The sequence below is a fragment of the Symphalangus syndactylus genome, chromosome 22 (genome assembly GCF_028878055.3).
Source record: "Symphalangus syndactylus isolate Jambi chromosome 22, NHGRI_mSymSyn1-v2.1_pri, whole genome shotgun sequence".
Classification (NCBI taxonomy): Eukaryota; Metazoa; Chordata; class Mammalia; order Primates; family Hylobatidae; genus Symphalangus; species Symphalangus syndactylus.
In genome coordinates, this window is record NC_072444.2 from 12,338,137 (window position 1) to 12,364,724 (window position 26,588).

Consider the following 26,588-nt stretch of genomic DNA (forward strand, 5'->3'; position numbering starts at 1 on the left):
GCATCTCAAAATAAAACAAAACAAAACAAAATCATACCAAAACATTAGCCGGGTGTGGTGGTGCACACCTGTAATCCCAGCTACTTGGGAAGCTGAGGCAGAATTACTGGAACCCCTGGGGGGAGGTTGCAGTGAGCTGAGATCCTGCCACTGCACTCCAGCCTGGGCGACAGAGTGAGGACACTCTGTCTCAAAAAATACATATATTAAAAAAAAAGAAAGAAAAAGTAAAGTAGGAAAACACATCAGCAGCCTGCCAACAGACTCCCCTAGCCTCGGTGAGGGCCAGTGTTCTGGGAGGCAGATCTGAATTCTAGTCCTAGTTCACCCACTGGCAGGCTGGTGCCCTTGGGCAGGTCACTTCTCTGGGGCTCAGTTTCTTCCTCTATAAAATGAGATCAAATCCCATGTTCTAAGAGTTTGTGCTCTGGAGTCAGACAAATCTGGGTTCTACCACCGCCAGCTCTGTGATCTTGTAGCTTCAGTCTCATCATCTCTGATATGGAGATAACAGTAACTGTCTCACTGTGTTGTTACGGTTTAAAGGAGATAATGTACGTAAAATGTTAGCAAACAAGTGTTAGCTACCCTGATTTCCGGTTTCAGAGCTCTGTGGTCCCAGTTTATGCCACATGCAGTGATGTTGTATGGTAGGCTGTGGTGTGGCACCACTTCAGAACTCAGCGCAATGCACAGCTTGTAGAAGAGAAGGCCAAAGACCTAAGAAGGCTCTTCAAACACTTGAAAGACTGGCATGTAGGCCGGGCGCAGTGGCTCACGCCTGTAATCCCAGCAGTTTGGGAGGCTGAGGCGGATGGATCACCTGAGTTTGGGAGTTTGATACCCCCCTGACCAACATGGTGAAACCCCGTCTCTACTAAAAAATACAAAAATTAGCTGGGCATGGTGGCGGGTGCCTGTAATTCCAGCTACTCGGGTGGTTGAGGCAGGAGCATTGCTTGAACCCAGGAGGCGGAGGTTGCAGTGAGCTGAGATTGCACCACTGCACTCCAGCCCGAGACAAGAGCGAAACTCCATCTCAAAAAAAACAAAAACAAAAACAAAACTGGCATGTAGAAGAAAAATATTTTTTCTCTACGCTTCTCCAAAGAATTTAACTAGGTCCAGGGGAGGTGCAGTATAAATTTCTAACAATCTCAACTGTCTGCCAAATGGAATGAGCTACTTCATATGGCAGTAGTGAGTCCTCTGTCTTTGCAGGCATTCAAACAAAAGCCAGATGGCCATTTATCAACAATCCATGTAAAACGTTAGATGAAATAAAACCTATGTATCTAAGATCTCTTCAAATTCAGACTTTATTAAATAATTTCTAAGGTCTTTGTAATGAGACATTTAGGCTGTTTCAAGAGATCAAGCCAAAATCAGTATGTGGGTTCATCTGCAATAAAAATGTTTGTTTTGCTTTTACAGTTTCCTCATTTGGCTGTTGGATTTTAAGCAAAAGCATCCAAGAAAAACAAGACCCTGTTCAAAAACAAGACAACTTCCTTTCACTGTTGCCTGCATTTGGACATGAGAAACGCTCATGACAGCAACGTCTCCTTATGTACAATGAAACAAGGTCAGAGACAGATTTGATATGAAAAAATAAAAGACTAAAAACTTAGTTTGAGTCAATTTAATAAGTTTAAAATAAATGTTTAGTTTCATTAGGATGATGCTATCAATATTTTCTTGGTTACAGACACATTATTAAAATTTTGGGTTAATTTTATTGACAATTCTTAAGATTCTTTCTCATGCTTAATAAAGCATTGCTACCCAGTTAACTCTTATCTACATCAGCAAAGCAGATAATACAAAACAGGAAAATTACGAATCACTGACACTTAGTCCTTGTGGGAATCATGCTTTTATCCCAGCAGTTTCACAAGGTGGCTGGCATTCCCTGAGCATATTATGAATTGCACTGTAAGAGGTTGTGCTCAGTTGTAGGGTGGGGGGATGCACTGCCTGAGGATTAAAAAACTAGTTCTGTGACCGTGAGGAAGTCATTTAAATTTCCATGGTCTGTTCCCTCCTATGTGAAAAGAGAAGGTGGACTTCAACCTCTAAGATCTTCTCCAGTTTTCACATTTTATGGACCTTTGTAGAAAAAACATCAGGAGTTCATGTGGGATGACAGCAAGTCATTTCTTTGAGAAGAGTCTTGATCACCAGGCAATATTCACAGCATAGAGACTGTCAGATGACGATGGCTAGCATGGAAATGAGACCCACATATTTAAATCACCCAGCAAATATTCCGAAGGCTAACTGTAGCACATTTTATGAAAGACATTGCAAACTGTGGTCCTGAAGAGTGTATCCCATCTTGCAGAGGTGGGGAGCCTGTGGGGACAAGAGTTCTGAAGAGGAAGAGACAACGAGAGTTCCCAGTAGCTAATGTTTGTCATTCTAGTTGACTGTGCTGGTCTATTAGGCTAGTGGTTCAGTACACAGATGAAATGAAACATGGAACCCAGTTTATTATCAGAACAACTACAAAGAAATTGTCCCCTGTGTAAGACTGGAGTGTCAAGTCTCTGCACCCTTTTTTCCTCTTTCCTTCAATGGTGGGTGTGGAGTGACTGTGCGTCCCACCAGAACCACGTGTCATGGCTGAGTCACATCCTCCTGCCCTTGGAATGAGAGGCACAGCGGAAGAGCTTCACACGGAAGGGACACGGGGAGACTGGTGCCTGGATCATGGTGCTTCTCTCTTCCAACACGTCCACTCACCCCTTGGGAGACCCTCAAAAGCCAGTTACATTACATGTTCACAGAATTTTTGGTAAAAGTAAATACCAATTATAGTGAGGAAGAACTTTGACCATGAAATATTTTAAAAACTAAAAAATGTTTATATTTCATTTAACATTTGACACAGAAGAGACCACATTTGAATAAACACATTCAATCTTCAGAGCACTTTCATTGTGGTTTTGGACCTCAGATATGACAAATACTTATATTGACAAATCCATAATTTCTTTTGTAATTTATTTTTATTTTTACAAATTATACCATGATAAAATTTGACAAAAATTATTCATGTGAAAGTTTCCTTTAACATTTTATAAGTTAATCAAGTGCATACCACAATAGATTTTTGGTTGTTGTTTAAATAGGGTGTTCTCGTGATTTTAGTATTACACAACTTTAAGCTGAGACTACACTCAGAAATAAGTTTAGAAAATGGCATTACAAAAGGTTGGGAGTGAGCAGTAAAAAAACAAACAAACCCATGCAGGGCTGTTGTGCTGTGGGAAATCAGATGTGTTCACTGCCATAAGTCTTCAGTGCGGCCAAACTTAAAAACCAGCCCTCTGTGAATAAAACAAGAAATATCACATGACTCCCTGAATTTGAGAAAAGAATATGTGAGATTTCGAGAATGGTGTGAAACAAGCAACAAAGAATAACTGATGAGTTGTAGAAGAAATTTTGGTACGAAATGTATCAAAACAGAAACTGATCATACTAAGGTAGTGAATTCTTCCATTATGTTCAACTGTGCTATTAACCACCATATTCCCAACAACCTTAACTTTCCAGTACTGAAAGTTACCAGTGTTTACTATGTAACCATTATATGTCTGATTTTTTTTTTTTTTTGAAACAGAGTCTCGCTCTGTTGCCCAGGCTGGAGGGCAGTGGCGCGATCTCGGCTCACTGTAAGCTCCGCCTCCCAGGTTCACGCCATTCTCCTGCCTCTGCCTCCTGAGTAGCTGGGACTACAGGCACCCGCCACCACACCCGACTAATTTTCTGTATTTTTAGTAGAGATGGGGTTTCACCATGGTAGCCAAGATGGTCTCGATCTCCTGACCTTGTGATCTGCCTGCCTCAGCCTCCCAAAGTGCTGTGATTACAGGTGTGAGCCACCGTGCCCAGCCCTGTATGTCTGATTTTATAAAATTCATTCAACAAACTGTTTTGGTGCCAGGGCTATAAAATAAGATACATAGCCACTGCCCTCAAATTGCTCTTATTCTTGCTAACGTGATGTGGTAAGTGTGGGGGTAGTTGGAGAAGGAGACTTATACACCAAGTATTAAGGGGGCACAGAAACACAGAATTCAGTCGCCCTGAATAAGTTAGAAAAGGATTTACAGAGGTGCTCTATGGGGCAGCTGGCGCACAGTCCCAGGCACCAAATGAAATGGGGGCCATAATATTTGAGATGGGCTTTTGTGGAAAAACAGGGGTTTGAATGGGAGATTGGTAGAACAAGACCTAGCAGGATGATGAAGGCAGGTGTTTCGGGGACAGGAAACAGTACATCAAAGGGGACAGAGGCATAAAAAAGCATGGGGCTTCTGGAAAAGCCCAGGAGACTGGTATGACAGGAATTTGCCCTCACAGAACTTACAGTCCAGGGCAAGCTTGTCCAACCCACAAAGCGTGGGCCACACGTGGCCCAGGACGGCTTTGAATGTGGCCCAACACAAATTCGTAAACTTTTTTAAAACATTATGAGATTTATTTTGTGATTTTTTTTTTAAAGCTCATCAGCTATTGTTGGTGTATTCTATGAGGGCCTCAAGACAATTCTTCCAATATGGCCCAAGGAAGCCAAAAAATTGGACACCCCTGGTCTAGGGTTTAGGTGAAGGAATGTCTACAGTTGTCCTTGAGGCTTCAATTTAAAAGAGGCAAGAGGGCAACTGTATGCATAAAATGACACCTGAGGTGTTAACAGAACAAGAAAGAATCCACCATGACCAGATTATGGTTGGCCATGAGGAGGCAGGGAATGGACACAGCCAGGCTTTGGGAAGCCAACTGCCAAGGGTGGCAAATTACCCACAGGTGCCTTAGATGAGCCAGAGTGCAGATGCCTGCCTGCATGCTCTATGGGGCAGCTGGCGCACAGTCCCAGGCACCAAATGAAATGGGGGCCATAAGCCAGACACAGTGGCTCACGCCTGTAATCCCAGCACTTTGGGAGGCCAAGGTGGGTGGATCGCTTGAGCCCAGGAGTTTGAGACCAGCCTGGGCAACATGGCAAAACCCCGTCTCTACAAAAAATACAAAAATTAGTCGGGCATGGTGGCATGCGCCTGTAATCCCAGATCTTTGCTCTTCTAGTTAATATCGGATCTACTGCTGTAACAAAGAAAAACTGAAGTTGGTTATTAGAGGCCTCTACTGTCCAAATAGCTTAAAAGAGATGCTGTAACTTCAGAATACTCGTCACAAGATATGAACTCTAATTTGAAGAGTTTCATGGGCAGGAGCCATGGACCAGTCCCTCCTACACTGTCAGATGGTCACCTCTGGTACTGACATCTGTCCATTCTGACTTCTGAAATATTAATTCTATGCTGTTGCTGAGTACCATTCTGTTATGAATCAGAATGGCAGGTGTCCCCTCCAAATCTCATGTTGAAATGTGATCCCCAATGTTGGTGGTAAAGTCCAGTGGGAGGTGTTGGTCATGGGGGCAAATCTTTTTTTTTTTTTTTAAGAGGGAGTCTCGCTCTGTCACCCAGGCTGGAGTGCAGTGGCGTGATCTCGGCTCCCTGCAAACTCCGCCTCCCAGGTTCAAGCGATTCTCCTGCCTCAGCCTCCTGAGTAGCTGGGACTACAGGCACACGCCACCATGCCCAGCTAATTTTTTTGTATTTTTAGTAGAGATGGGGTTTCACTATGTTGGCCAGGCTGGTCTTCAACTCCTGACCTCGTGATCCACCTGCCTCAGCCTCCCAAAGTGCTGGGATTACAGGCATGAGCCACCGTGCCCGGCCAAGGGGGCAAATCTTTCATGAATGGCTTAGTGCCATTCCCTTGGTGATGAGTAAATTCTGTTAGTTCACATGAAAGGTTGTTTAGAGGAGGCTGGTACCTCCTCTTCCTCTCTCGCTTGCTTCATGTGATATGCTGGCTCCCACTCTGCCTTCTGCCATGACTGGAAGCTTCCTATGGCCCTCACCAGAAGCAGATGTTGATACCATGCTTCCTGTTCAGCCTGCAGAACCATGAGCCAAAACAAACCTATTTTCTTTCTAAATTATCCAGCCTCAGGTACCCCTAAATAGCAATGCAAATGGACTCACACAACAGGCAATCTCCTACAACTACTCTGCTAACTGCATCCATTACCTGGGGTTCAATTTGCTTACAGGATACAAGGTATAACCCAACGAGGCTGTGCATCTTGTCACATCTAAGTTTACATGCCTGGTGATGGAATAGAACAGGTGTGAATACCCACTGGTGGCTCTTTCTCAAGGGCAACTATTACTATTTCAAGAGGGCTTCAGTAGACATGGGATTTTTGTTTCTTTTTTGGAGGTGGGTGGGAAGGGAAGGGGAAGGAAAAGTCCTGTAATGTACATCAGATTCCTAGCCTTTTTTGGATTAGGGACTTCTTTGAAAATCCGATGAAAGCCACAGACTCTCTCTTTCCAGAAATACGCAAAACACCAATTTCCTGCATATGGAAATGTCCGGTGATACCTCACCTTCAGAAGGCTACTGAAAGAATAAAGGTTAAGAACTCTTGGCCGGGCATGGTGGCTCATGCCCATAATCCCAGCACTTTGGGAGGCCGAGGCAGGTGGGTCATGAGGTCAGGAGATCAAGACCATCCTGGCTAACATGGTGAAACCCTGTCTCTACTAAAAATACAAAAAATTAGCCAGGCGTGCTGGCAGGTGCCTGTAATCCCAGCTACTCAGGAGGCTGAGGCAGGAGAATCACTTGAACCTGGGAGGCAGAGTTTGCAGGGAGCCAAGATCGTGCCACTGCACTCCAGCCTGGGCAACAGAGCAAGACTCCTTCTAAAAAAAAAAAAAAAAAAAAAAAAAGGCCGGGCGTGGTGGCTCACGCCTGTAATCCCAGCACTTTGGGAGTTCAAGGTGGGTGGATCACCTGAGGTCAGGAGTTCGAGACCAGCCTGACCAACATGGAGAAACCCCATCTCTACTAAAAATACAAAAAAATTAGCCAGGCATGGTGGCCCATGCTTGTAATCCCAGCTACTTGGGAGGCTGAGGCAGGAGACTTGCTTGAACCCAGGAGGTGGAGGTTGCAGTGAGCCGAGATGGAGCCATTGCACTCCAGCCTGGGCAACAAAAGTGAAACTCTGTCTCAAAAACAAACAAACAAACAAACAAAAACTCCTGATGCAGGCTGGGTGTGGTGGCTCACGCCTGTAATCCCAGCACTTTGGGAGGCTGAGGCAGGCAGATCACAAGATCAGGAATCAAGACCACCCTGTAAAAATACAAAAAAAATAGCCAGGGGTGGTGGCGTGTCCCTGTAGTCCCAGCTACTCGGGAGGCTGAGGCAGGAGAATCACTTGAATCCGGGAGGTGGAGGTTGCAGTGAGCTGAGATCGTGCCACTGTACTCCAGCCTGGGTGAGAGACTGATACTCCGTCTCAAAAAAAAGAAAAAAACACACACACGCACACAAAAAAACACTCCTGATGCAGAGGGTTAAGAGCTGTTGAGCTGTTTTGTTTATGGGGTTTTTCGGCCAGTCACGGGGGTAGGTTGTGGGGGCTGGAGGGGGTGGTGGTGGTTGGAGGAATAGCATGGGTAGAGAAAAGGGCAGGCCCTAAATTTCTAGGAAAGATGAACATCAGAGAAGATTATTGATAAAAGCCTTGAGGTTTTTAGAGATTTTCGTCATCTTTTCATTTATAATTGAAAGGGAAGGATAAAAAATGTTTGGGCTTTTCCTCCACACCTCAAATCTCACTCACAAATTCTATGATATCAAGGACAGAAGAACTATAAAATATATCAGAAACCAAAATTTAAGGATAAATGGTTTCAGGCAGGCTTTCACTTAAAGCAACTGTTAGAGATCTAAGTTTAAAATGAACATCACCAGTGTTATATAACTAAATCTTCATGAATCATAGTTACTCACTCATTAAAAGGGGGCGTGGTAGCAATCTTAAAAATTAATATATGCTCCTAAGGTTGGCAGCAAACCAACTCATCTATTTAAAATATCCTTCTCAACCTTACTCTTCATGTTTTATGAAAATATCATGGAGGAGGGGCATTGGATGAGTAATTAGGCAACTCAATATAGAAAATGATATAAAAGAAGCTATTTTTAAAAAAAAAGATAAAGAATGCAAAACAAACTTACCCAAAAAAGATGAAGGCATTCTGGAAAAATACAGCAATTCCAGGGTATACTATGTCTTTTTCTGTAAAAATAATTGCAGTGTTTAGAGGGTTATGATCTCAAAACATTTAGTTTCAGATATATTGGCAAATACCAGTTTTCCTGCCTAGAAGAATTGATTTTTCTTAGAATTAGGGTTGGCTTGAGTATTAAAAGACATGATGTGTAACTTAGTCTAGCACGGCTTTAGTAAATGATAGCTCCCTTAGTTCATTTAACAAATATTTACTGGGGGCATACTGTATGCTGGCCCTATTTAATGCTGAGGATACTGCAATGAACAAAACAGGTAAAATTTTTTTTGCCCTTATGGAACTAGAGAATATACTGAATAAAAAGAAGACAAAATAATGCAGGAAAGGTGGAGAAGTGTAGTGTGACATCAGACACAGATGGCCAGGAAGACCCCATGAGAAGGTGACACTGGAGTAAGGACACACAGGAAGTGAGGGCAGAAGCCATGCACACGCCCTGAGGGAGCACGCCAGTGATTACAGGAACAGCCACGTAGGCAAAAGAGGGAAGAGCAGGGACAGGGTAAAGAAAGAGGGCAACTGGGCGGCGGAGACCTGGCAGTCACAGTTAGGACTTTGATTTTTACTCTGAGTGAGATGAGAAGCCACTGGGTTGTGAGCAGAAAAGTGATCTGAGCTGACATATTTTAGGAGGATCCCTCTGGCTGCTGTGCTGAGGGTAGATTAAAAGAGGCAAGAGAGGAAACAGAAACCAGTTAGGAGGCTCTTCCAGGAAACCAGGTGAAAGATTACGATGGATTGAACCAGGGTGGTAGCAATGGAGAGATGGTAAATGGTGGTTAGACTCAGGATATATTTTACAGCACAGTCAACAGGATCTGCAGATAGATTGGATATGGGCATGGGAGGAAGACAAATGTCATCTTTGACAGGCCTTCATGAACATCCAGGGCTTTTGGCCTAAACACCTGGAAAGACAGAGTAGCCAGCCATTAACTAAGATTGGAAGGACTGCTGGAGCAACATTTTTTTCTGATTGTATCTAGAAGTGAAGTTGAAATTCTCATAAATTTCCACTACTGGAATTGTTAATGACTGCTCATTGACAGAGGCACAATAAATAGGTGAACTGTCAAATTTTTCTCATTTCAGAACAGCTTTGGTTAATCTGATTAACGTAACAGATGGTTTGCATAGGTCTTCACCACTATTTCACGTTAAATAACCATTACCACTAGAATGGCTTCTAAAAATGTTATTAAGCCAACTTTATAAAATTACAGATCAACTGCTAATAATTCTCAAAACATAACCTTGCTCCTGAAGCTTTCAGGAAAATAGCCTAAAATTATGAGATAAAGACATTCCTATAAAAAGGGGCCCTGTATTAATAGTTGTATCTGGGAAAGAATTATCAGTAATTTCATTTTCTTCTTTTGAGTTCTTTTACATTCTTAGTTTTCTATAATGAACAAGTATTATGCAATTCCCATGATAAAAAGGCAATTTTTTTCCTTTTTTTTTGTTTTGTTTTTTGAGAGAGTCTCCCTCTGTTGCCCTGGCTGCAGTGCAGTGGCATGATCACAGCTCACTGCAACCTCCACCTCCCAGGTTCAAGAGATTCTCGTGCCTCAGCCTCCCAAGTAGCTGAGATTAGAGGTGTGTGCCACCATGCCTGGCTAATTTTTGTATTTCTAGTAGAGATGGGGTTTTGCCATGTTGGCCAGACTGGTCTCAAACTCAAAATATATACATTTTAAAATATATATATGGCTGGGCGTGGTGGCTTACTGCTGTAATCCCAGCACTTTGGGAAGCCAAGGCAGGTGGATCACCTGAGGTCAGGAGTTCAAGACCAGCCTGGCCAACATGGCGAAACCCTGTCTCTACTAAAAATACAAAAATTAGCTGGACATGGTGGCAGGCGCCTGTAATCCCAGCTACTTGGGAGGCTGAGGCAGAAGAATCGCTTGAACCTGGGAGATGGAGGTTGCAGTGAGCTGAGATCGCATCACTGCACTCCAGCCTGGGCAATAAATATATATATATAAAACAGATTTTATAGCAGCAAAAGAACAACTAACTTATAATATCATGTTAAATGCAAATGGGGGATAAAAATTATAATAACTAAAAACATAAGAAAAGAGAACAAAAGGAAATCAAAATATTTAAGAGTGGTGAAATTATTACTTCTTTTTCTTTTTTTTTTCTTTTCTTTTCTCTTTTTTTGAGACAGCGTCTCACTTTGTCACCCAGGCTGGAGTACAGTGGTGCAATCACAGCTCACTGCAATCTCTGCCTCCCAGGCTCAGGTGATCCTCTCACCTCAGTCTCCCAAGTAGCTGAGACCACACGTGCACGCCACCATACTCGGCTAAATATTTATTATTTGTAGAGATGGGGTCTCCCTATGTTGTCCAAGCTGGTCTCAAAATCCTGGCCTCATGCAGTACTCCCTCCTTGGCCTCCCGAAGTGCTGGGATTACACTGCACCCACCCTCTTTTATTTTCTACAATTTTGGTTACATGATTTTAATAATAAATTACACATGGCTAGGCCTAGTGGTTCACACCTGTAATCCCAGCACTTTGGGAAGCTGAGGCAGGCAGATCACTTGAGCCCGGGAGTTTGAGACCAGCCTGGGAAACATGGTGAAGCCCCATCTCTACAAAAAATACAAAAAACTAGCAGGGCGTGGTGGCATGTGCCCATCATCTCAGCTACTCAGGAGGCTGAGTGGGAGGACTGTTTGAGCCTGGGAGGTGGAGGTTGCAGTAAGCTGAGATTGTGCCACTGCATTCCAGCCTGGGTGACAGAGCAAGACTCTGTCTCAAAAAATAAAAATAAAAATAAAAATAAAATAAAAAATACAAATATTTGGAAATATCTATTACTCCTGTCTATGAGATTAAATGATTTTAATAAAAATTTAGGAAACATTATTTTAATCTACAAGTTACATTTTATTCAAATAAGTGTTAAAATATGAGCAGAATATATATAACCTGGTCCAGTTTTTATAAATCATTAATACTGTATTTTTACTATGACAGCCATAGCAATTTTACCTGGACCATTAAATGGGTTTTCTATTTTTCTAGGGTCCCTCAAGGTGAAATTTCACCCAGGGTCTAACAGTATACCTTTTCCTGAGCTTGCCTTAAAGTGGCCTTATATAGCAGATGTATATTAAATGTTAGTTTACTTTTCTGTTTGAAAGGAGGTGACATCATATTACCAGGGAGGTTTAACTGAATAAAACTCAATTCTGGGATGTTAGAGCTTTGCACAGATATTCTGAAAGTCAGAACTTGTTAGGCCAGGCATCAGGCCAGGAGTTCAAGGCCAGCCTTAGCAACATAGCAAGATCCATCTCTACAAAAAATTTAAAAATTGGCTGGGTGTGGTCGTTCGTGTGTGCCTGTGGCCCTAGCTACCTGGGAAGCTGAGGTGGGAGGATGGCTTGAGCCCAGGAGGTTGAGGCTGCAGTGGGCCATGATCATGCCATTACACTCCAGCCTGGGTGATAGTGAGACTCTTGTCTCTAAAAAAGAAACAAACAAAGCTTGCTAACTAGCTAGATAACATATGTTCTGCTTTTGAGATTTTTGGAAGCCAAAGAAAAGCAGTGTTTAGAGCTGTCTCATCCCTTCCAGGCTCTGGATAAGAAGAAAAAAGACTGAAGAAAGGAATACTAAAAATACACAAGACAAAGAAAACCAAACACTGTCAGTGGCGGGGGGTCCCGGATATAAATGCATCGCTAGTAGTTGGCCCATCTATAGGAAAAAAGTTTTATTCTAAAATAACCAACTTTAATGCGAAATTCCAGTATTCCACTGAAGTAAATTGTAACCTATGTTTTCTCTTACCTTTAGCAACATAACCTCCAAAAAGAATCCACATAGATGCAATCAGAGATCCAAAGGCCAACATGAAACCAATGAAAAGCCAAATGCGAGCACCTTGAAAGAAATAATATTTTACCAGAATTCTTTCTCATAGGGCAGTACAATGAACTTTCAAAAAGAAAACAAAACCCAAACAGAAAAAAAAAAGTGCAACTGCCATTAAAGTCTAATGTAAGAACAGTAGAAGATGTGTTAAACAACTTCATCAGTGTACCTGTTGGCCTTTTTCTTCTTGGTTGGTCTGTATAGATTTTTAAAAATTATTTATGAGTCTGTATAAGTGCATATACTTACTTTCCCCAACTGCCTACACTGAGAAAACCTATATTCAACCTTCCTATAAAACATCTCATAAAATCTGTTTCACCATATTTAGAGGCTCATTCTCCTTATGCTTTTATATGGACAATGCTCCTACATTTTTTTTTTTTTTTTTGAGGCAGAGTCTTGCTCTGTCTCCCAGGCTGGAGTGCAGTGGCGCCATCTCGGCTCACTGCAAGCTCCGTCCCCCAGGTTCACGCCATTCCCCTGCCTCAGCCTCCAGAGTAGCTGGGACTACAGGCGCCCGCCACCACGCCCAGCTGATTTTTTGTATTTTTAGTAGAGACGGGGTTTCACTGTGTTAGCCAGGATGGTCTCGATCTCCTGACCTTGTGATCTGCCTGCCGTGGACTCCCAAAGTGTTGGGATTACGGGCGTGAGCCACTGCGCCCGGCCGCTCCCAGATCCTCCAAGAGTACTTTCAAACAGTAACACAGACATACAGTAAAAAATTCATATTCAGTGATACACGAATCTCAAAGCTACCATATTTCACTTTCTGGGAAGTTAGGCAGCAAAATAAATTCAAATTTACTGTCACTAAAACTTAGGAAGGTTGCATTAAAATTATGTTAACAGAGGAGGACAGCCAACCTTCAAATCACATTAACATGTTTGTGAAGATTTGCTATAAATAATAAATGGAGTCATGACTGCCTAAAATGAATTCTGATAGGGCCTCTTTAATTTGCATAAATACATTTTAATAAAAACATTGCCTACAGCTCAATAAAGCACAGCAAATACAATGTTATATGTTAATTCCCAATTTCAAGCCCACAACATAAAACAATAGATTCAAAATAATAAGCTGTTACTCACAGATATATTAAAACAAATAGAAAAGTGGTATTTCCATGTGAAATTCTCATCTTAAGGATTTAAGCATGTATAAAAAGATGCTGTTTGCACCTATTTACCTGTTTGACCCAGACAACCTTCACTGTAACTATCACCTCGGACTTGTCCATTCGATACTGCATTAATCCTGTATGAATAAAATAAAACCAAGAAATCAGGGTCCATGACACCAATTACCAGAAACAATAATCTACAGTTTCTCAAATTTAAGGTTAGGCCTGAAAGTCCTTTTTTTTTTTTTTTTTTTTAAAGATACAGGGTCTCACTCTGTTGCTCAAGCTAGAATGCAGTGGCATAACCATGGCTTACTGCAGCCTTGAACTCCCAGGCTCAAGTGATCCTCTCACTTCAGCCTCCTGAGTAGCTGGAATTACAGGTGTGCACCACCACACTCGGCGAATTTTTAAAAATTTTTTGTAGAGACAAAGTCTCGCTATGTTGCTCAGGCTGCTCTCAAACTCCTGGCCTCAAGAGATCCTCCTTGCCTTGACCTCCCAAAGTGCCACCACACCTGGCTCATAGGCCTTCAGTTCTTGAGTAAAGAGTTCATATGACTGGTCTCTTCAACCAGATACTCTTTTTTTTTTTGAGATGGAGTCTCGCTCTGTCTCCCAGGCTGGAGTGCAGTGGCGCAATCTCGGCTCACTGCAACCTCCACCTCCCGGGTTTCACGCCATTCTCCTGCCTCAGCCTCCCGAGTAGCTGGGGCTACAGGCATGCACCACCTACGCCTAGCTAAATTTTTTTATATTTTTAGTAGAGATAGGGGTTCACCGTGTTAGCCAGGATGGTCTCGAACTCCTGACCTTGTGATCTGCCCGCCTCGGTCTCCCAAAGTGCTGGGATTACAGACATGACCCACTGCGCCCGGCCAGATACTCTCTAGAGCAGTGGTCATGGGCCCCAGACTAGCAGAATCAGCATTACTTGGCAACCTATTTGACAAGAAAATTCTCTGGCCCTAACCTAAACCTAGCAAAGCAGACACTCTGAGCATGGGGCCCAGAAATCTGAGTTTTAACAAGTCTTTCAGGTGAGTCTGGATTGTTAAAATTTGTGAACGAGGCTGGGCGTGGTGGTTCATGTGTATAATCCCAGCACTTTGGGAGGCCAAGGTGGGCGGATCACTTGAGGTCAGGAGTTCGAGACCAGCCTGACCAACACGGAGAAACCCCATCTCTACTAAAAATACAAAATTAGCTGGGCGTGGTGGTGCATGCCTGTAATCCCAGCTACTCGGGAGGCTGAGGCAGGAGAATCGTTTGAACCCAGGAAACAGAGGTTGTGGTGAGCTGAGATCGCGCCATTGCGATTCAGCCTGGGTGACAAGAGTGAAACTCCATCTCTTAAAAAAAAAATCGGGAACAAAATTCTCAAAATTTTCTTTTGCTAAGATTGGAACAGGTAAAAAGATAATTTCCCTTGGTTCTATCTGATATTCCATTTGTATACATCAGACATAACATGTACTCATGTATGGCGATGGCAGAGGGAGAAAATGGGCCCTAGATAATCCAAATATTTCTTAAAATTGGCTTTGGAATAAATTTTTTGTAGTAATTTTGTACTGATGTCAAATCTTTGGAGAAATAATTATATTTCAAACAACACAATAACTTTTTGCTCTGAAGACATTACTGAATAGAGATTCAAGTGGTAAAATCTTTTTTTAATCCTTGATACAAGCTCTAAACATAAGAATTGTTTTACTAACTTTTCATAGCATACCACTCTAAATTGAGATAGGCTTGCTTTCTTTCTAAGTATCCTTTGAAACATTCCAAATGTCATGGGAAAATGTTCACAATACATCAAGTTAAAGTGACAAAACATTATACCTATGATATATATACCCATTTAGTTGTGTGTGTCTAACACTAGAATATAAGCTTCATGAGGACAGGAGCCATTGTCTGTCTTGCTTCTCATTTTCATTCTCAATGCCTAGCACAAGGCTAGGGGCTTCGCACATAGTAGGTGCTCAATAAATGTGTTTAGGTCAGGCCTGGTAGCTTGTGCCAGTAATCTCAGCACTTTGGAAGGCCAAGGTAGGAGGACTGCTTGAGCCTGGGACTTCTGAGACCAGCCTGGGCAACATAGTAAGACCTTGTATCTATGAAAAAAAAAAAGTGTTGAATATAGGAATCCTAGTTTTTTTCACAGTAATATGATGTCTTAATTTATTCATACAAATCTAAGTTTCAGAATGATCAAAATACTCAATTATTTTCAGTGATCTCTGTACAGTACTAAATTATTTTGTATATAAAATAAATACATTAAAAACAGGCTTCATATTTAAAAGTAAAACACAAATAAATGTTCTTGGGTTACTGGTTCTCAGCTCTTGTCTTCCTTGCTGAGCCATCTGAATAAACTTCAGGGCCCTCTGTGAGCCACCACAATCCTGTCTTCACTGTTAGGGACACTTTGGAATGAACAATCTCTATCTGTTCCCTGCTATGACTATTTTTATGTATGTTCTCAAATTTATAGAAAAGTTACTAGTTAAATAATCTTTTTCCTGAAACGTCTGTTATTTGTCAACATGATGCTCCATAATTGGGGGTTATAGGTGTGCTCCTGGTGTTGGGGTATAGCTGTTCTGGGCACTCTGAGCGGACAGAGCTGCCACACTGCTTCCCCTGCCCCATCTGGACAGCCTCTTCACCCTACTCAGATTCTAGCATCCCACGTAGGGCTGCCTTCTTCCACCCCGCACTCCGCTGCATGGATCCCCTCCTCACCCCGCTCAGGATCTGAGCCCATGCTGAGCTGCCCCTTCCCACCCTGCCTGAGCCCAGCAGCCTGCTCTGGGCCACCACAACTTGTCTTTCTATAGAGGATGCCTGTCATGCTTGACCTCACCTAATAGTTTTTGGACTGAATTTTTCCAGGAAGAGGAAAGGAAGAGGAGAAGAGTTACATATTACTTTTAAAACATATAGATGTGTGTTACAGAAAGAGAAAACAGAAGAAAACACTGGTAGAGTATCTGTCAAAATGTTATAGTTTGGTGAGATTACAGGCAACTTCGTTTTTGCTTATTGGTATATCCTACTTTTTTTTTTTTTTGAGATGGAGTCTTGCTCTGTCGCCAGGCTGGAGTGCAGTGGCACGATCTCAGCTCACTGCAACCTCCACCTCCCGGGTTCAAGCAATTCCCCTGCCTCAGCCTCCTGAGTAGCTAGGACCACAGGCGCGTGTCACCACACCCAGCTAATTTGTTGTATTTTAGTAGAGATGGGCTTCATCATGTTGGTCAGGATGGTCTCGATCTCCTGACCTTGAGATCCTTCCGCTTTGGCCTCCCAAAGTGCTGGGATTACAGGCGTGAGCCACCGTGCCTGGCCTACCCTACATTTTTAAAATTAAAAAATACAGAGTTAATACACAGAACATTTATTAACATTTTTAAAGCCACAAAATCAGAGAACTTTTGTAATAAGAGAAAAAATAATAAAGTTATTAATGAAAGAATAGCTGCTTTTTGACTCCTATCCATTTGAGTTATAATTAACTAACAGTTTTTGTTTAAAATTATGGCCTGATACTATCTGACACTATAAAAAAAGATGTAAACTGAAGCCAAATAGATGATAAACATTTATAAAAACATGAAGTCAGCTCTGCTATAATTATGTTAATGCAACAGAGTGTAAGTTTAGCAGGAAACACGTTTGAATAGTACATTCAAGCTCATATACAGCTATACTTCCCCTCCATAGTCAGACTTGCTACTGCTTCAAAGGGGAACAAAATAATATTTTAAAGATCTGAGGACAAAAGCAGGACAAAAATACAATTACAAAAGTAAAACTTTTAAATCTAAACCAATGTTGAAATTTAGGTGTCAGCTTTCTAAAAGAATTCTAACAGCATCATTATTACAGTAAAATAAATTGCAACAAAATGGAAAGAACTAGAAATAGCTGCATACTGGCCGAACTTCAAAGAAAAAGACCACAGCCCTTTGCTATCAGTGGCTTCTGAAGTCAGACCTTTACTTCTGCGAATGAATAACTACTCTGGCACTGACTCCACGCCAGGCACAGTCAAACTGGCTGCCCTTAGCCACTTGCTTTACTCTGAAAATACAAGTTACTGTGTTTACACTTAAGTAACTGTAGCAAAATTTAAAAATGTGTGTAATTTTCAACTTGGATTACCTGGAAGCCTGGAAGAGATGGCTCTACAACCTAAATTAAAAGTCTACAGAAGGCCGGGCATGGTGGCTCACGCTTGTAATCCCAGCACTTTGGGAGGCCAAGGCAGGTGGATCATCTGAGAGGTCAGGAGTTCGAGACCAGCCTGGCCAACATGGTGAAACCCTGTCTCTACAAAAATACAAAAATTAGCTGGGCACAGTGGTGGGTGTCTGTAATCCCAGTTACTCGGCAGGCTGAGGCAGGAAAATTGCTTGAACTCGGGAGGCAGAGGTTGCAGTGAGCCGAGATCATGCCACTGCACTCCAGCCTGGGCAACAGAGCGAGAGCCTACCTCAAAAGAAAAAAAAGTTCTACAGAAAGCTAATGGACAATGGTAGAGGTCAGGATGGGGGCTATACAGCTGTGACGGAAGTGCTGATTGAGAACGTTCTGGGGTGATGTTTTAAATCTTGATCTAGATGCTGTTTACATGGGTGTATATGTAAGTAAAAATTTGTTGAGATGTATATATGACTCGTGCACTTTATGTATCTCACTAAATGCTTTTTTTTTTTTTTTTTTTGTCTGTCTCCTGGGCTGGAATCCAGTGCCACAATCTTGGCTCACTGTAATCTCTGCCTCTCAGATTCAAGCGATTCCCCACCTCAGCCTCCTGAGAAGCTGGGACCCACAGGCATGCACCACCATGCCTGGCTGATTTTTGTATTTTTTGTAGAGACAGGGTTGAGAGCCACATGTTGGCCAAGCTGGTCTTGAACTCCTGACCTCAAGTGATCCGCCCACTTTGGCCTCCCAAAGTGCTGGGATTACAGGTGTGAGCCACCATGCCTGGCCAGAATGCATTTTATATTACATTTTTAAAATAACAAAGGCAGAGAGGCACAGGGACTCACACCTGTCATCCAGCACTCTCGGAGGCCAAGGCAGGAGAATCACTTGAGATCAGGAGTTCGAGAACAGCCTGGGCAACATAGTGAGATCCTGTCTTCACAAAAAAACTATTTAAAAAATAGCTGGGTGTGGTAGTATGTGCAAGTAGTCCTAGCTACTGGGGAGGCTGAGGCCGGAGGACTGCTTAAGCCCAGGATTTTGAGACAGCAGTGTGTTATGATCATGCCACTGCACTCCAGCCTGGGTGACAAAGTGAAGCCCTACTTCTAAAACATTTTTTTTTTTTAATTTAAAAAGGAAAACCTGATTCTTTTGCAGTTCTTAGACATGATGATTGGGTGTTCATGTGCATGTTTGAGATGTGCCTCCCTCAAACCTTGTTCTTACATCAGCACCTTACCCGTCTAACATGAAAAGAAAAAAAAGAAAAAAAAGGCCCAGAGAGAGAGTTGATCCCTAAAGGAAGCATTCATAATTAAGGAAACAAAAAAAGCCCCTTAGAAATTAAAACATGAGAACTGAAGTACAAAAATGTTTAACAGATTGCAATATAAAATAAAAAGATACAGAGATGAGAATTCTAAGAAAACATATTGGCTGGGTGTGGTGGCTCACGCCTGTAATCCCAGCACTTTGGGAGGCCAAGACGAGCGGATTACTTGAGGTCAGGAGTTCAAGACCAGCCTGGCCAACATGGTGAAACCCATCTCTACAGAAAATATAAAAACCAGCCAGGCATGGTGGCGTGTGCCTGTAAACCCAGCTACTTGGGGAGGCTGAAGCAGGAGAATCGACTGAGCCTGGGAGGTGGAGGTTGCAGTGAGCAGAGATCATGCCGTTGCACTCCAGCCTGGGCAACAGAGCAAAACTCCATCTCAAAAAAATAAATTAATAAATTAAAATAAATATTTTTTTCTTTTAAATTTATTGAGACAGAGTCCCTCTGTCGCCCAGGCTGGAGTGCAGTGGTATGATCTCGGCCCACGGCAACCTCTGCTGCCCAGGTTCAAGTGATTCTTGTGCCTCAGGCTCCCGAGTAGCTGGGACTACAGGCACCCAACACTGGGCCTGGCTAATTTATTTTTTATTTTTTGAGACAGAGTCTCACTCTGTCGCCCAGGCTGGAGTGTAGTGGCGTGATCTCTGCTCACTGCAACCTCTGCCTCCCGGGTTCAAGCAATTCTCCTGCCTCAGCCTCTCGAGTAGCTGGGACCACAGTCGTGTGCCACTACACTCGCCTAATTTTTTGTATTTTTAGTAGAGACAGGGTTTCACTGTGTTAGCCAGGATGGTCTCGATCTCCTGACTTCGTGATCTGCCTGCCTTGGCCTCCCAAAGTGCTGGGATTACAGGCGTGAGCCATTGCGCCCAGCCTTTTAAAATTATTTTTATTAGAGACGGGGTTTCACCACGTTGGCCAGGCTGGTCTCAAATTCCTCACCTCAGGTGGTCTGCCCGCCTCGGCTTCCCAAAGTGTTGGGATTACAGGCGTGAGCCACCATGCCCGGCCAAAGTAAATACTTCTTGTATCCAAAAAAAAAAAAAAAAAAAAAAAGATGTGGTAACTGGAAAAACAGTGGATTCAACCCTGATCGACAGGGGAGGGAAGTCCCACGGTGACAGTGCTGCAGCAGGCTTACACAGTCATCAATTCATAATGAAACAGACAGATATGGGCTTCTGGGATGTTGATTTCTATTACAAAAGAGGTTATAATATATTAAAGAATATAACTGGGAATTTGGGAAAAAAATAAAGATGTGATAATAGTAGAAAACGCAAGAAAACAAAGAAAAGGCAGCTAGAAACTCTAGGAAAAACAAAAAACCTAACAACTACAGTCCACATAGTAACTGTCCAAATTAGAACTGCGGCATTCAAGAATGAAATGAATCCTAAAGAAAATACACATTCTTTCTACCAACGACCACCAAAAAAAAAAAAAAAAAGCAATCAGAAACTCTAGGAAAGGTCAGGCACAGTGGCTCACGCCTATAATCCTAGCACTTTGGGAGGCCAAGGCAGGTGGATCGCTTGAGCCTAGGAGTTCAAGACCAGCCTGGCAAACATGGTGAGACCTCGTCTTAATTAAAGAAAAAAAAAAACTATAGGAAAAAAACAATACTAAATAAGAAAGTCATAGCCCAAGTATGAAGCAAACTAAACGATTTTATGAATTTGAGAAACTGGTAAGAATACAAGAATATTTTCAAAATATATTGATAAATTTGAGAAGCACAGAGTCATGGTGCTTATACTAGTTGGCACTGCAATAAATTTTGTTTACCGGTTTTAAAAATTTTTTCAACAGGAATGCTCCTATTAAAATATAAGGTCATTTCATTCTTCTGCTCAAAACCTTCCAATGGCTTCCATTATGCTTACAATGAAGTAAAGTTCTTATTTTTGTGATGGGGTCTCGCTCTGTTACCCAGACTGAAGTGCAGTGGCACAATCATGACTCACTGTAACCTCGACTTGACTTCCCAGGCTCTGGCAATCCTCCCGCCTCAGCCTCTGGAGCAGCTGGGACCACAGGCATGCCCTACCAATTTTTGTATTTTGGTAGAGATGAGGTTTCGCCATGTTGCCCAGGCTGGTCTCAAATTCCTGAGCTCAAGTGATCCACCCACCTCGGCATCCCAAAGTGCTGGAATTACAGGCATGAGTCACTGCATCCAGCTGAAAGCAAAGTTCTTATAATGCTTTTCAAGGCCCTATACCATCTGTCCCTCTCCATCACTTCTCTGACCTCATCAATTTCTCTTTCCCTTGATCTTGCTACTGCAGTTATACTGGTCTCCTTGCCGTAAAGCCTTTGTATTTGCTGTTCCACCTGCCTGGAATGAACTTCTCTTATATATCCCCATCCCCTGGTCAGCTCCTTCACTTTCTTCAAGTCTTTACTCAAAGTCACCTTCTTAGTGAGATCTTCTCTGACTCTGCTGAAAATTTCTGGCCACGTGTGGTGGCTCACACCTGTAATCCTGGCACTTTGGGAGGTCGAGGTGGGAGGATCACTTGAGCCCAGGAGACCAACCTGAGCAACATAATGAAACACCCTCTCTATAAAAAAATTTTTTTTTTAAATTTCTATCCCTCCTGTTGACATCCCATATCTCTTTTCTCTATTTTTTTCTCCTTTGCACTTATTTTAAATGACAAAAAGACATGGATTTTTCCTGTTTTATTAACTACTATATGCCCTGTACCTAGAGCAGAGTCTGGAATATAAAAGCTTAATATCGTTGAAAGAATTATCCCTCAGACAAAATACAGTTTCTGACTTAAATATAAAGCTATAAACCCTGGGGGTATAAAAATAAAAGAATAGCTGAGAGAAGCTGGGAGGGAGTGGAGAGGTACACAAAAAGAACAAAGAGGACTGCTGCTTTTCTGTGTAAGTCCATCTCTACTGTATGACTTTTAAATCATGTCCAGTATGTTAATCTGATAATATTTAGAATTTTAAATCTATGCAACTATATTTGAAACATTTTTATTTGGTGGCAAACTATGTAAGTAATGCCAATTATGATGACACTTACATTAGGAAGGCTATGGTTGCTATAACACCACAGGCGTGGTATGAGTGGTTGAAATCTTTCATGGTGGGATAAATAACAGCTGCATCTATGATAATCCACCAGCCTGTAAAAAACTAAAACAAAGGAGATACCAATGAGAAATCATAGCAATTCTGTATCTCACTGGCTAAAAGCAAGGGATTTAAGTGAGGAGATACCTTTTAATACATTTCAAAAATGTTCTAGCTTTTTCCGACACGTAATTTGCACATGGCCTAATAGCTGATTAGGTACCCTTAAATCTGACAGCAATTTACATTTATTAACAATAACTTTTCTCTAAGCCTACTTCAATCATTATTTAATTTTTATCATAATAAAGCCTTGTAATCTAATTTGGTGAACTAGAAACCAGTTATCTCGTGGAGGGGGAAAGGAAAAAAGTGACTCAAATTCCAACTGACAGAAGAAGTGTCCTGTTGATATATGATAAGCTTCCAGAGAAACAGTCCCCAAAATCAAGAAAAAAGCATTCAAATTAATATGGAGAACAATTATTGTTCACAGAATTTTAGCTATCTTCTTGGTGTGAAATAACAGCTCTGAGGTTCTGCTTTTGATGAATTCCAGTGCAGTCTAAAGATGGTTTCAGGTGTGATTTTAAATTCAATTTAAACACCAGATTACAATTTATCTAACTGAATTTAGCTCTAGATATTAACAAGGGCAAAGGTATAACAAAATAACCCCAAAACTTCACAAATAGTTTTTATTATCTGAGCAGAAATTTACAATAAAATTATATTAACCAAATTCTGAGAAGCAGCCTAGATTTTAAAAGTAACCCCCTTTCCTATCCCCACACCAAACCCTGGCTCAGTTAGCTCTGGGAACTGACATCTTCTGGTAATGATTTTAAAATAACAATTTTAGGCTAGTCAAATTACTTTTATTAGGTTACAGACAGATCCATACTCGATTAATAACATTTTTAATGGCTAGCATGAGTACGTATGCCTTTCTTTTTACCCTCAGCTCAATATATTTAAGATATTTTCTTCATAGACTAAAAACTCAAAGCTTTTTGGCCAGGTGCAATGGCCTGTAATCTCAGGACCTTGGGAGGCCAAGACCAGTGAATCACTTGAGCCCAGGAGTAGGAGACCAGCCTGGGCAACATGGAAAGACCCCATCTCTACAAAAAAAAAACAAAAAACAAACATTAGCCCGGTGCGGTGGCCTTCACCCGTGGTCCAGGCTACTCCGGAGGCTGAGGTGGGAAGATCACCTGAGCCCAGGAGGTCGAGGCTGTAATAAGCAGTGATTTCACCACTGTACTCCAGCCTGGGAGACAGAGTGAGACCCTGTCTCGAAAATAAATAAATCAATCTTAAAGCTTAAGAAAAAATGGCTTGGTGCAGTGGCTCAAGCCTGTAATCCCAACACTTTGGGAGGCCAAGGCAGGCAGATCATCTGAGGTCGGGAGTTCAAGACCAGCTTGACCAACGTGGAGAAACCCTGTCTCTACTAAAACAAGAGCAAGGCTGGGCGCGGTGGCTCACGCTTGTAATCCCAGCACTTTGCCAGGCCAAGGCGGGTGGATCACGAGGTCAGGAGATCGAGACCACAGCGAAACCCCATCTCTACTAAAATACAAAAAAATTAGCTGGGCGCGGTGGCAGGCGCCTGTAGTCCCAGCTACTCGGGAGGCTGAGGCAGGAGAATGGCGTGAACCCCGGGAAGCGGAGCTTGCAGTGAACTGAGATCGCACCACTGCACTCCAGCCTGGGCGACAGAGCGAGACTCTGTCTCAAAAACGAACAAACAAAAAAACAAGAGCAAAACTCTGTCTCAAAAAAAAAATAAAATAAAAAATTACTCTTTAGAGCCTATGACACCATATGATCATAAAAAACTAATAGCAGATCCCTTGCGGGATCTGAAGTGTAAATAAGAATTTTATTCTGTAAATTACTTCTACACCATGTATTTTAATGAGTTTCCTTTTTGTTTTTGCTTTTTTAAAAAAAATTTTAAGGGGCCATGCTAATCTTCTCTGTATCATTCCAATCTTAGTGTATTTGTTGCCAAAGTGAGCACTTTTTTTTTTCCTGAGACTGAGAAGAAAGTTAACTGGATTATGGAGAAATGCAATCGTATCTATTGACTGGTTTTGACCTGATTGCTTCTTAAACACTTCCTTGTACCTTAATGTACTCATTAAAAGGAGATATAATCCATATAATGAACAAATGTTTTATTATGCCATTTTTACCATGCAGTTAGAATAACCCACCCACTCTGTTAATCAAATTTTAAACCATAAACTCTTAAAGTGGAACTAATAACTCTCCATAAACAACAAAATATCAACATGGTCAAAGTGGTCAAATATAAAATAAATAGTACATATTTTAAGACATCCTGCAGAATTCAAAGCCCATAAACACGAACGCACCAACAAGTAAGGTCCAAATAATCAGTAACACTTACTAGTACACCAGCAGCAATGGAAGCAATAGTATTGCGCTTTTCCCCCCAGTCAATGCATTCTGAGCATCTCAAGCCCTCTAGAAATCCAGACATTTTTTTCAGGTCACTTAAAAACAAACAAACAAACAATTAAATAAGTACTTCCATTTACTTGCTTCAAACCTGAAAAACAATTAATAGCTCAGGAATAATTAGATAAAAGTGAAATTACAAATGCTTTGTTTTGGTTCCACATACTTCTTCAGAATATTTGATTTAGTTTTTGATGAATTTCCACATTATAACTTTGGAAAGTAACATCTGGATTCATTTAGTATCTTTTTTAATGTAAAAAATGGTTTCGGGGCCGGGCGTGGTGGTTCATGCCCGTAATCCTAGCAATTTGGGGGGCTGAGGTGGGTGGGTCACCTGAGGTCAGGAGTTTGAGACCAGCCTGGACGACATGGCAAACCCCATCTCTACTAAAAATACAAAAATTAGCTGGGCGTGGTGGCGCATGTCTGTAATCCCAGCTACTTGGGAGCCTGAGGCAGGAGAATTGCTTGAACCTGGGAGGCGAAAGTTGCAGTGAGCCGAGATCGTGCCACTGCACTCCAGCCTGGGCGACACAGCAAGACTCTGTCTCAAAAATAATAATAAATAGAAATAAATGGTTTGGATATATTTAAGCAATATTAACAAGGGTGGGTCTCCAAATATTGAAAAAATTTTAACTACTGGTTGACCTCCTCCTGAAAATCTGTCACATCCTATTATTTCTAAGTAGGTATTAAATTAGTTTAGGTGGTACTTTTAATACCAAGTATATGATTACTAGTCCACAAGAGCTCTTTTGTATCATTTTGATTCCAAACTTATTAAATGAATTTGATATTTATAGTCCAGGAGCACTAACATTAGTAGAGAGAGAAGTGATAAACTTTGGTTCTGAGTGGAAGTACAGATTCAAATGAAAAATATTTCTCTAGTTTACATCTTTTATCACAGAACGTGTTTCTTCACACCTAAATTAAGAAATTAAACATTGCACTGCACTTCTTACCTCTACCCACATCATTTCCTTTCACTTCATTCACTTCATTATTTGTCTTTCTGCAAGCCTGCCTTTTGGTGTCATTTCTATATAAAGAACATTCACTTTAATATCCCTATCTCTGATCCTAACGGGTGATTCCAGCCAAAAGCAAACACAGAATCGTGGTTAATATTAATTCAGATTACAAGAATCCAACTGCTATTTAAATATAGCCGACCCAAGCTGTCTTTACAAATTATATAAAACATTCCTGTAAGCCGAGCTGTACAGACCTGAGACACAGCCATGTTCTATTTCAGAGTATGAAAAAGCCTGAAATACGTATAATTTGCGAATAACAACACCCAAACTCCTACAGCGAACTTGAGTCCCTTAAGTTACTTTGTAGCCCGCAATTATCGTTGTCCAAAAATATGACACCCTAAAAAAGAGCAACGTCTCCCATTTTTAACTTCTCTTTTAAAAATTAAGTATTAAAATATATGATTACAGCCACTGCTAAGATGCCTTTGGGACAAGTTCAATTTAGGAAATTCACTCATTTGATTCTTCCCCGGGAAGAACTGCAATCCAGTAAGTGTTATTTTCGGTTCATCCCAATGGCCCCGCCCCGAATCCATTTTTCTTTGCACGACGACTGGCACGCTCAAGCCAGACCCCGCCCTCCAAACGCTGGGAATTTTAGGTCTCGAGGGGCGCGGCTGGAAGATCGGGGAGCCACCTTTAGCCCGGCCACCCCTCGCTGAGGGAGCCGGCCGGGTCACGCTCCTTTCTCCGGGCTTCGGCCTGTCCAGCTGTGAAGTGCGGGACCGGGGGATTTCCAGGGATTCTGGGGTGTCCTGGGGGAGGGCGCGGTCCCCTCTCCGTCTTGGCGGGGTTTGGACGCGGTCGTCTTCTCCCAGCGCCGCCGGACCCAGCAGAGGAGAGGTCCGCGGCGGCTCAGCCCGGGTGTGCGGCTTCCCGGAGGGTGGCGGCAACGAGCCTGTGCTGTGGGCACCAGCCCGTCAGACGGCCCCGGCTCCAGGCCTCTCCAGCCTGCGGCCGCTACTCTCTTGTCCCCACTCCCTGCCCGACACTTACGTCCAGCCCCGCCGTGCAGTGGTTCCGGAGCCCGGTGTCGCGCCGCGCCTGCCCGCCTCACTCCCCCGGTTTCAGCCAAGAAAACAAAACGGCCCCGGCCTCCAGACACCCGGATGCAGCAGTACCACCCCCGCGGCTCAGCCGCGCATGCGGACACGGGGCG

At 42.3% G+C, this 26,588-nt stretch overlaps 2 protein-coding genes and 1 non-coding gene across 15 annotated transcripts in view; 2 read left to right on the top strand and 1 right to left on the bottom strand.

Annotated features, from left to right (window-relative positions):
• RHCE (Rh blood group CcEe antigens) overlaps positions 1-3,333 on the top strand; it is a 68,591-nt gene extending 65,258 nt beyond the window's left edge. For 10 of the 12 annotated variants that reach the window (XM_063631561.1, XM_055261112.2, XM_055261117.2 and 7 more), the window contains one exon: positions 1,435-3,333. In XM_063631561.1, coding sequence (XP_063487631.1) covers positions 1,435-1,461 — 27 coding nt within the window. In that variant the 3' untranslated portion in view covers positions 1,462-3,333. The remainder of the gene's footprint in view (positions 1-1,434) is intronic. The other 2 variants (XR_008653805.2, XM_055261113.2) reach the window with 2 other exon arrangements.
• Positions 1,628-26,586, bottom strand: TMEM50A (transmembrane protein 50A). 2 transcript variants are annotated; one of them, XM_055261132.2, is made up of 7 exons: positions 26,426-26,586; positions 24,310-24,415; positions 21,838-21,950; positions 13,289-13,356; positions 12,009-12,101; positions 8,119-8,179; positions 1,628-3,332 (listed from the first exon to the last, which is right to left on the bottom strand). In XM_055261132.2, exons 2-7 carry the CDS (start codon positions 24,400-24,402, stop codon positions 3,287-3,289), a joined length of 474 nt encoding a protein of 157 aa, XP_055117107.1. In that variant the 5' UTR covers positions 24,403-24,415; positions 26,426-26,586; the 3' UTR covers positions 1,628-3,286. The 2 variants fall into 2 exon arrangements, with proteins under 2 accessions (XP_055117107.1, XP_055117109.1); XM_055261134.2 differs by lacking the exon at positions 12,009-12,101.
• Positions 18,596-18,699, top strand: LOC129472784 (small nucleolar RNA U13). The gene has a single exon (XR_008654062.1). It is a non-coding gene; the product is annotated as a small nucleolar RNA U13 (small nucleolar RNA).
• Positions 26,587-26,588: the final 2 nt, after the last annotated feature.

Bases quoted from the DNA above. Each gene is read 5' to 3' on its own strand.
- TMEM50A (XM_055261132.2), bottom strand. From the start codon at position 24,402: ATGTCTGGATTTCTAGAGGGCTTGAGATGCTCAGAATGCATTGACTGG. The intron at 13,357-21,837 runs GTAAGTGTCATC...TTATTCATACAG, and splicing joins GCAACCATAGCCTTCCTAAT to GATTAATGCAGTATCGAATG. The intron at 12,102-13,288 runs GTAAATAGGTGC...ATTTCTTTCAAG, and splicing joins AGGTTGTCTGGGTCAAACAG to GTGCTCGCATTTGGCTTTTC.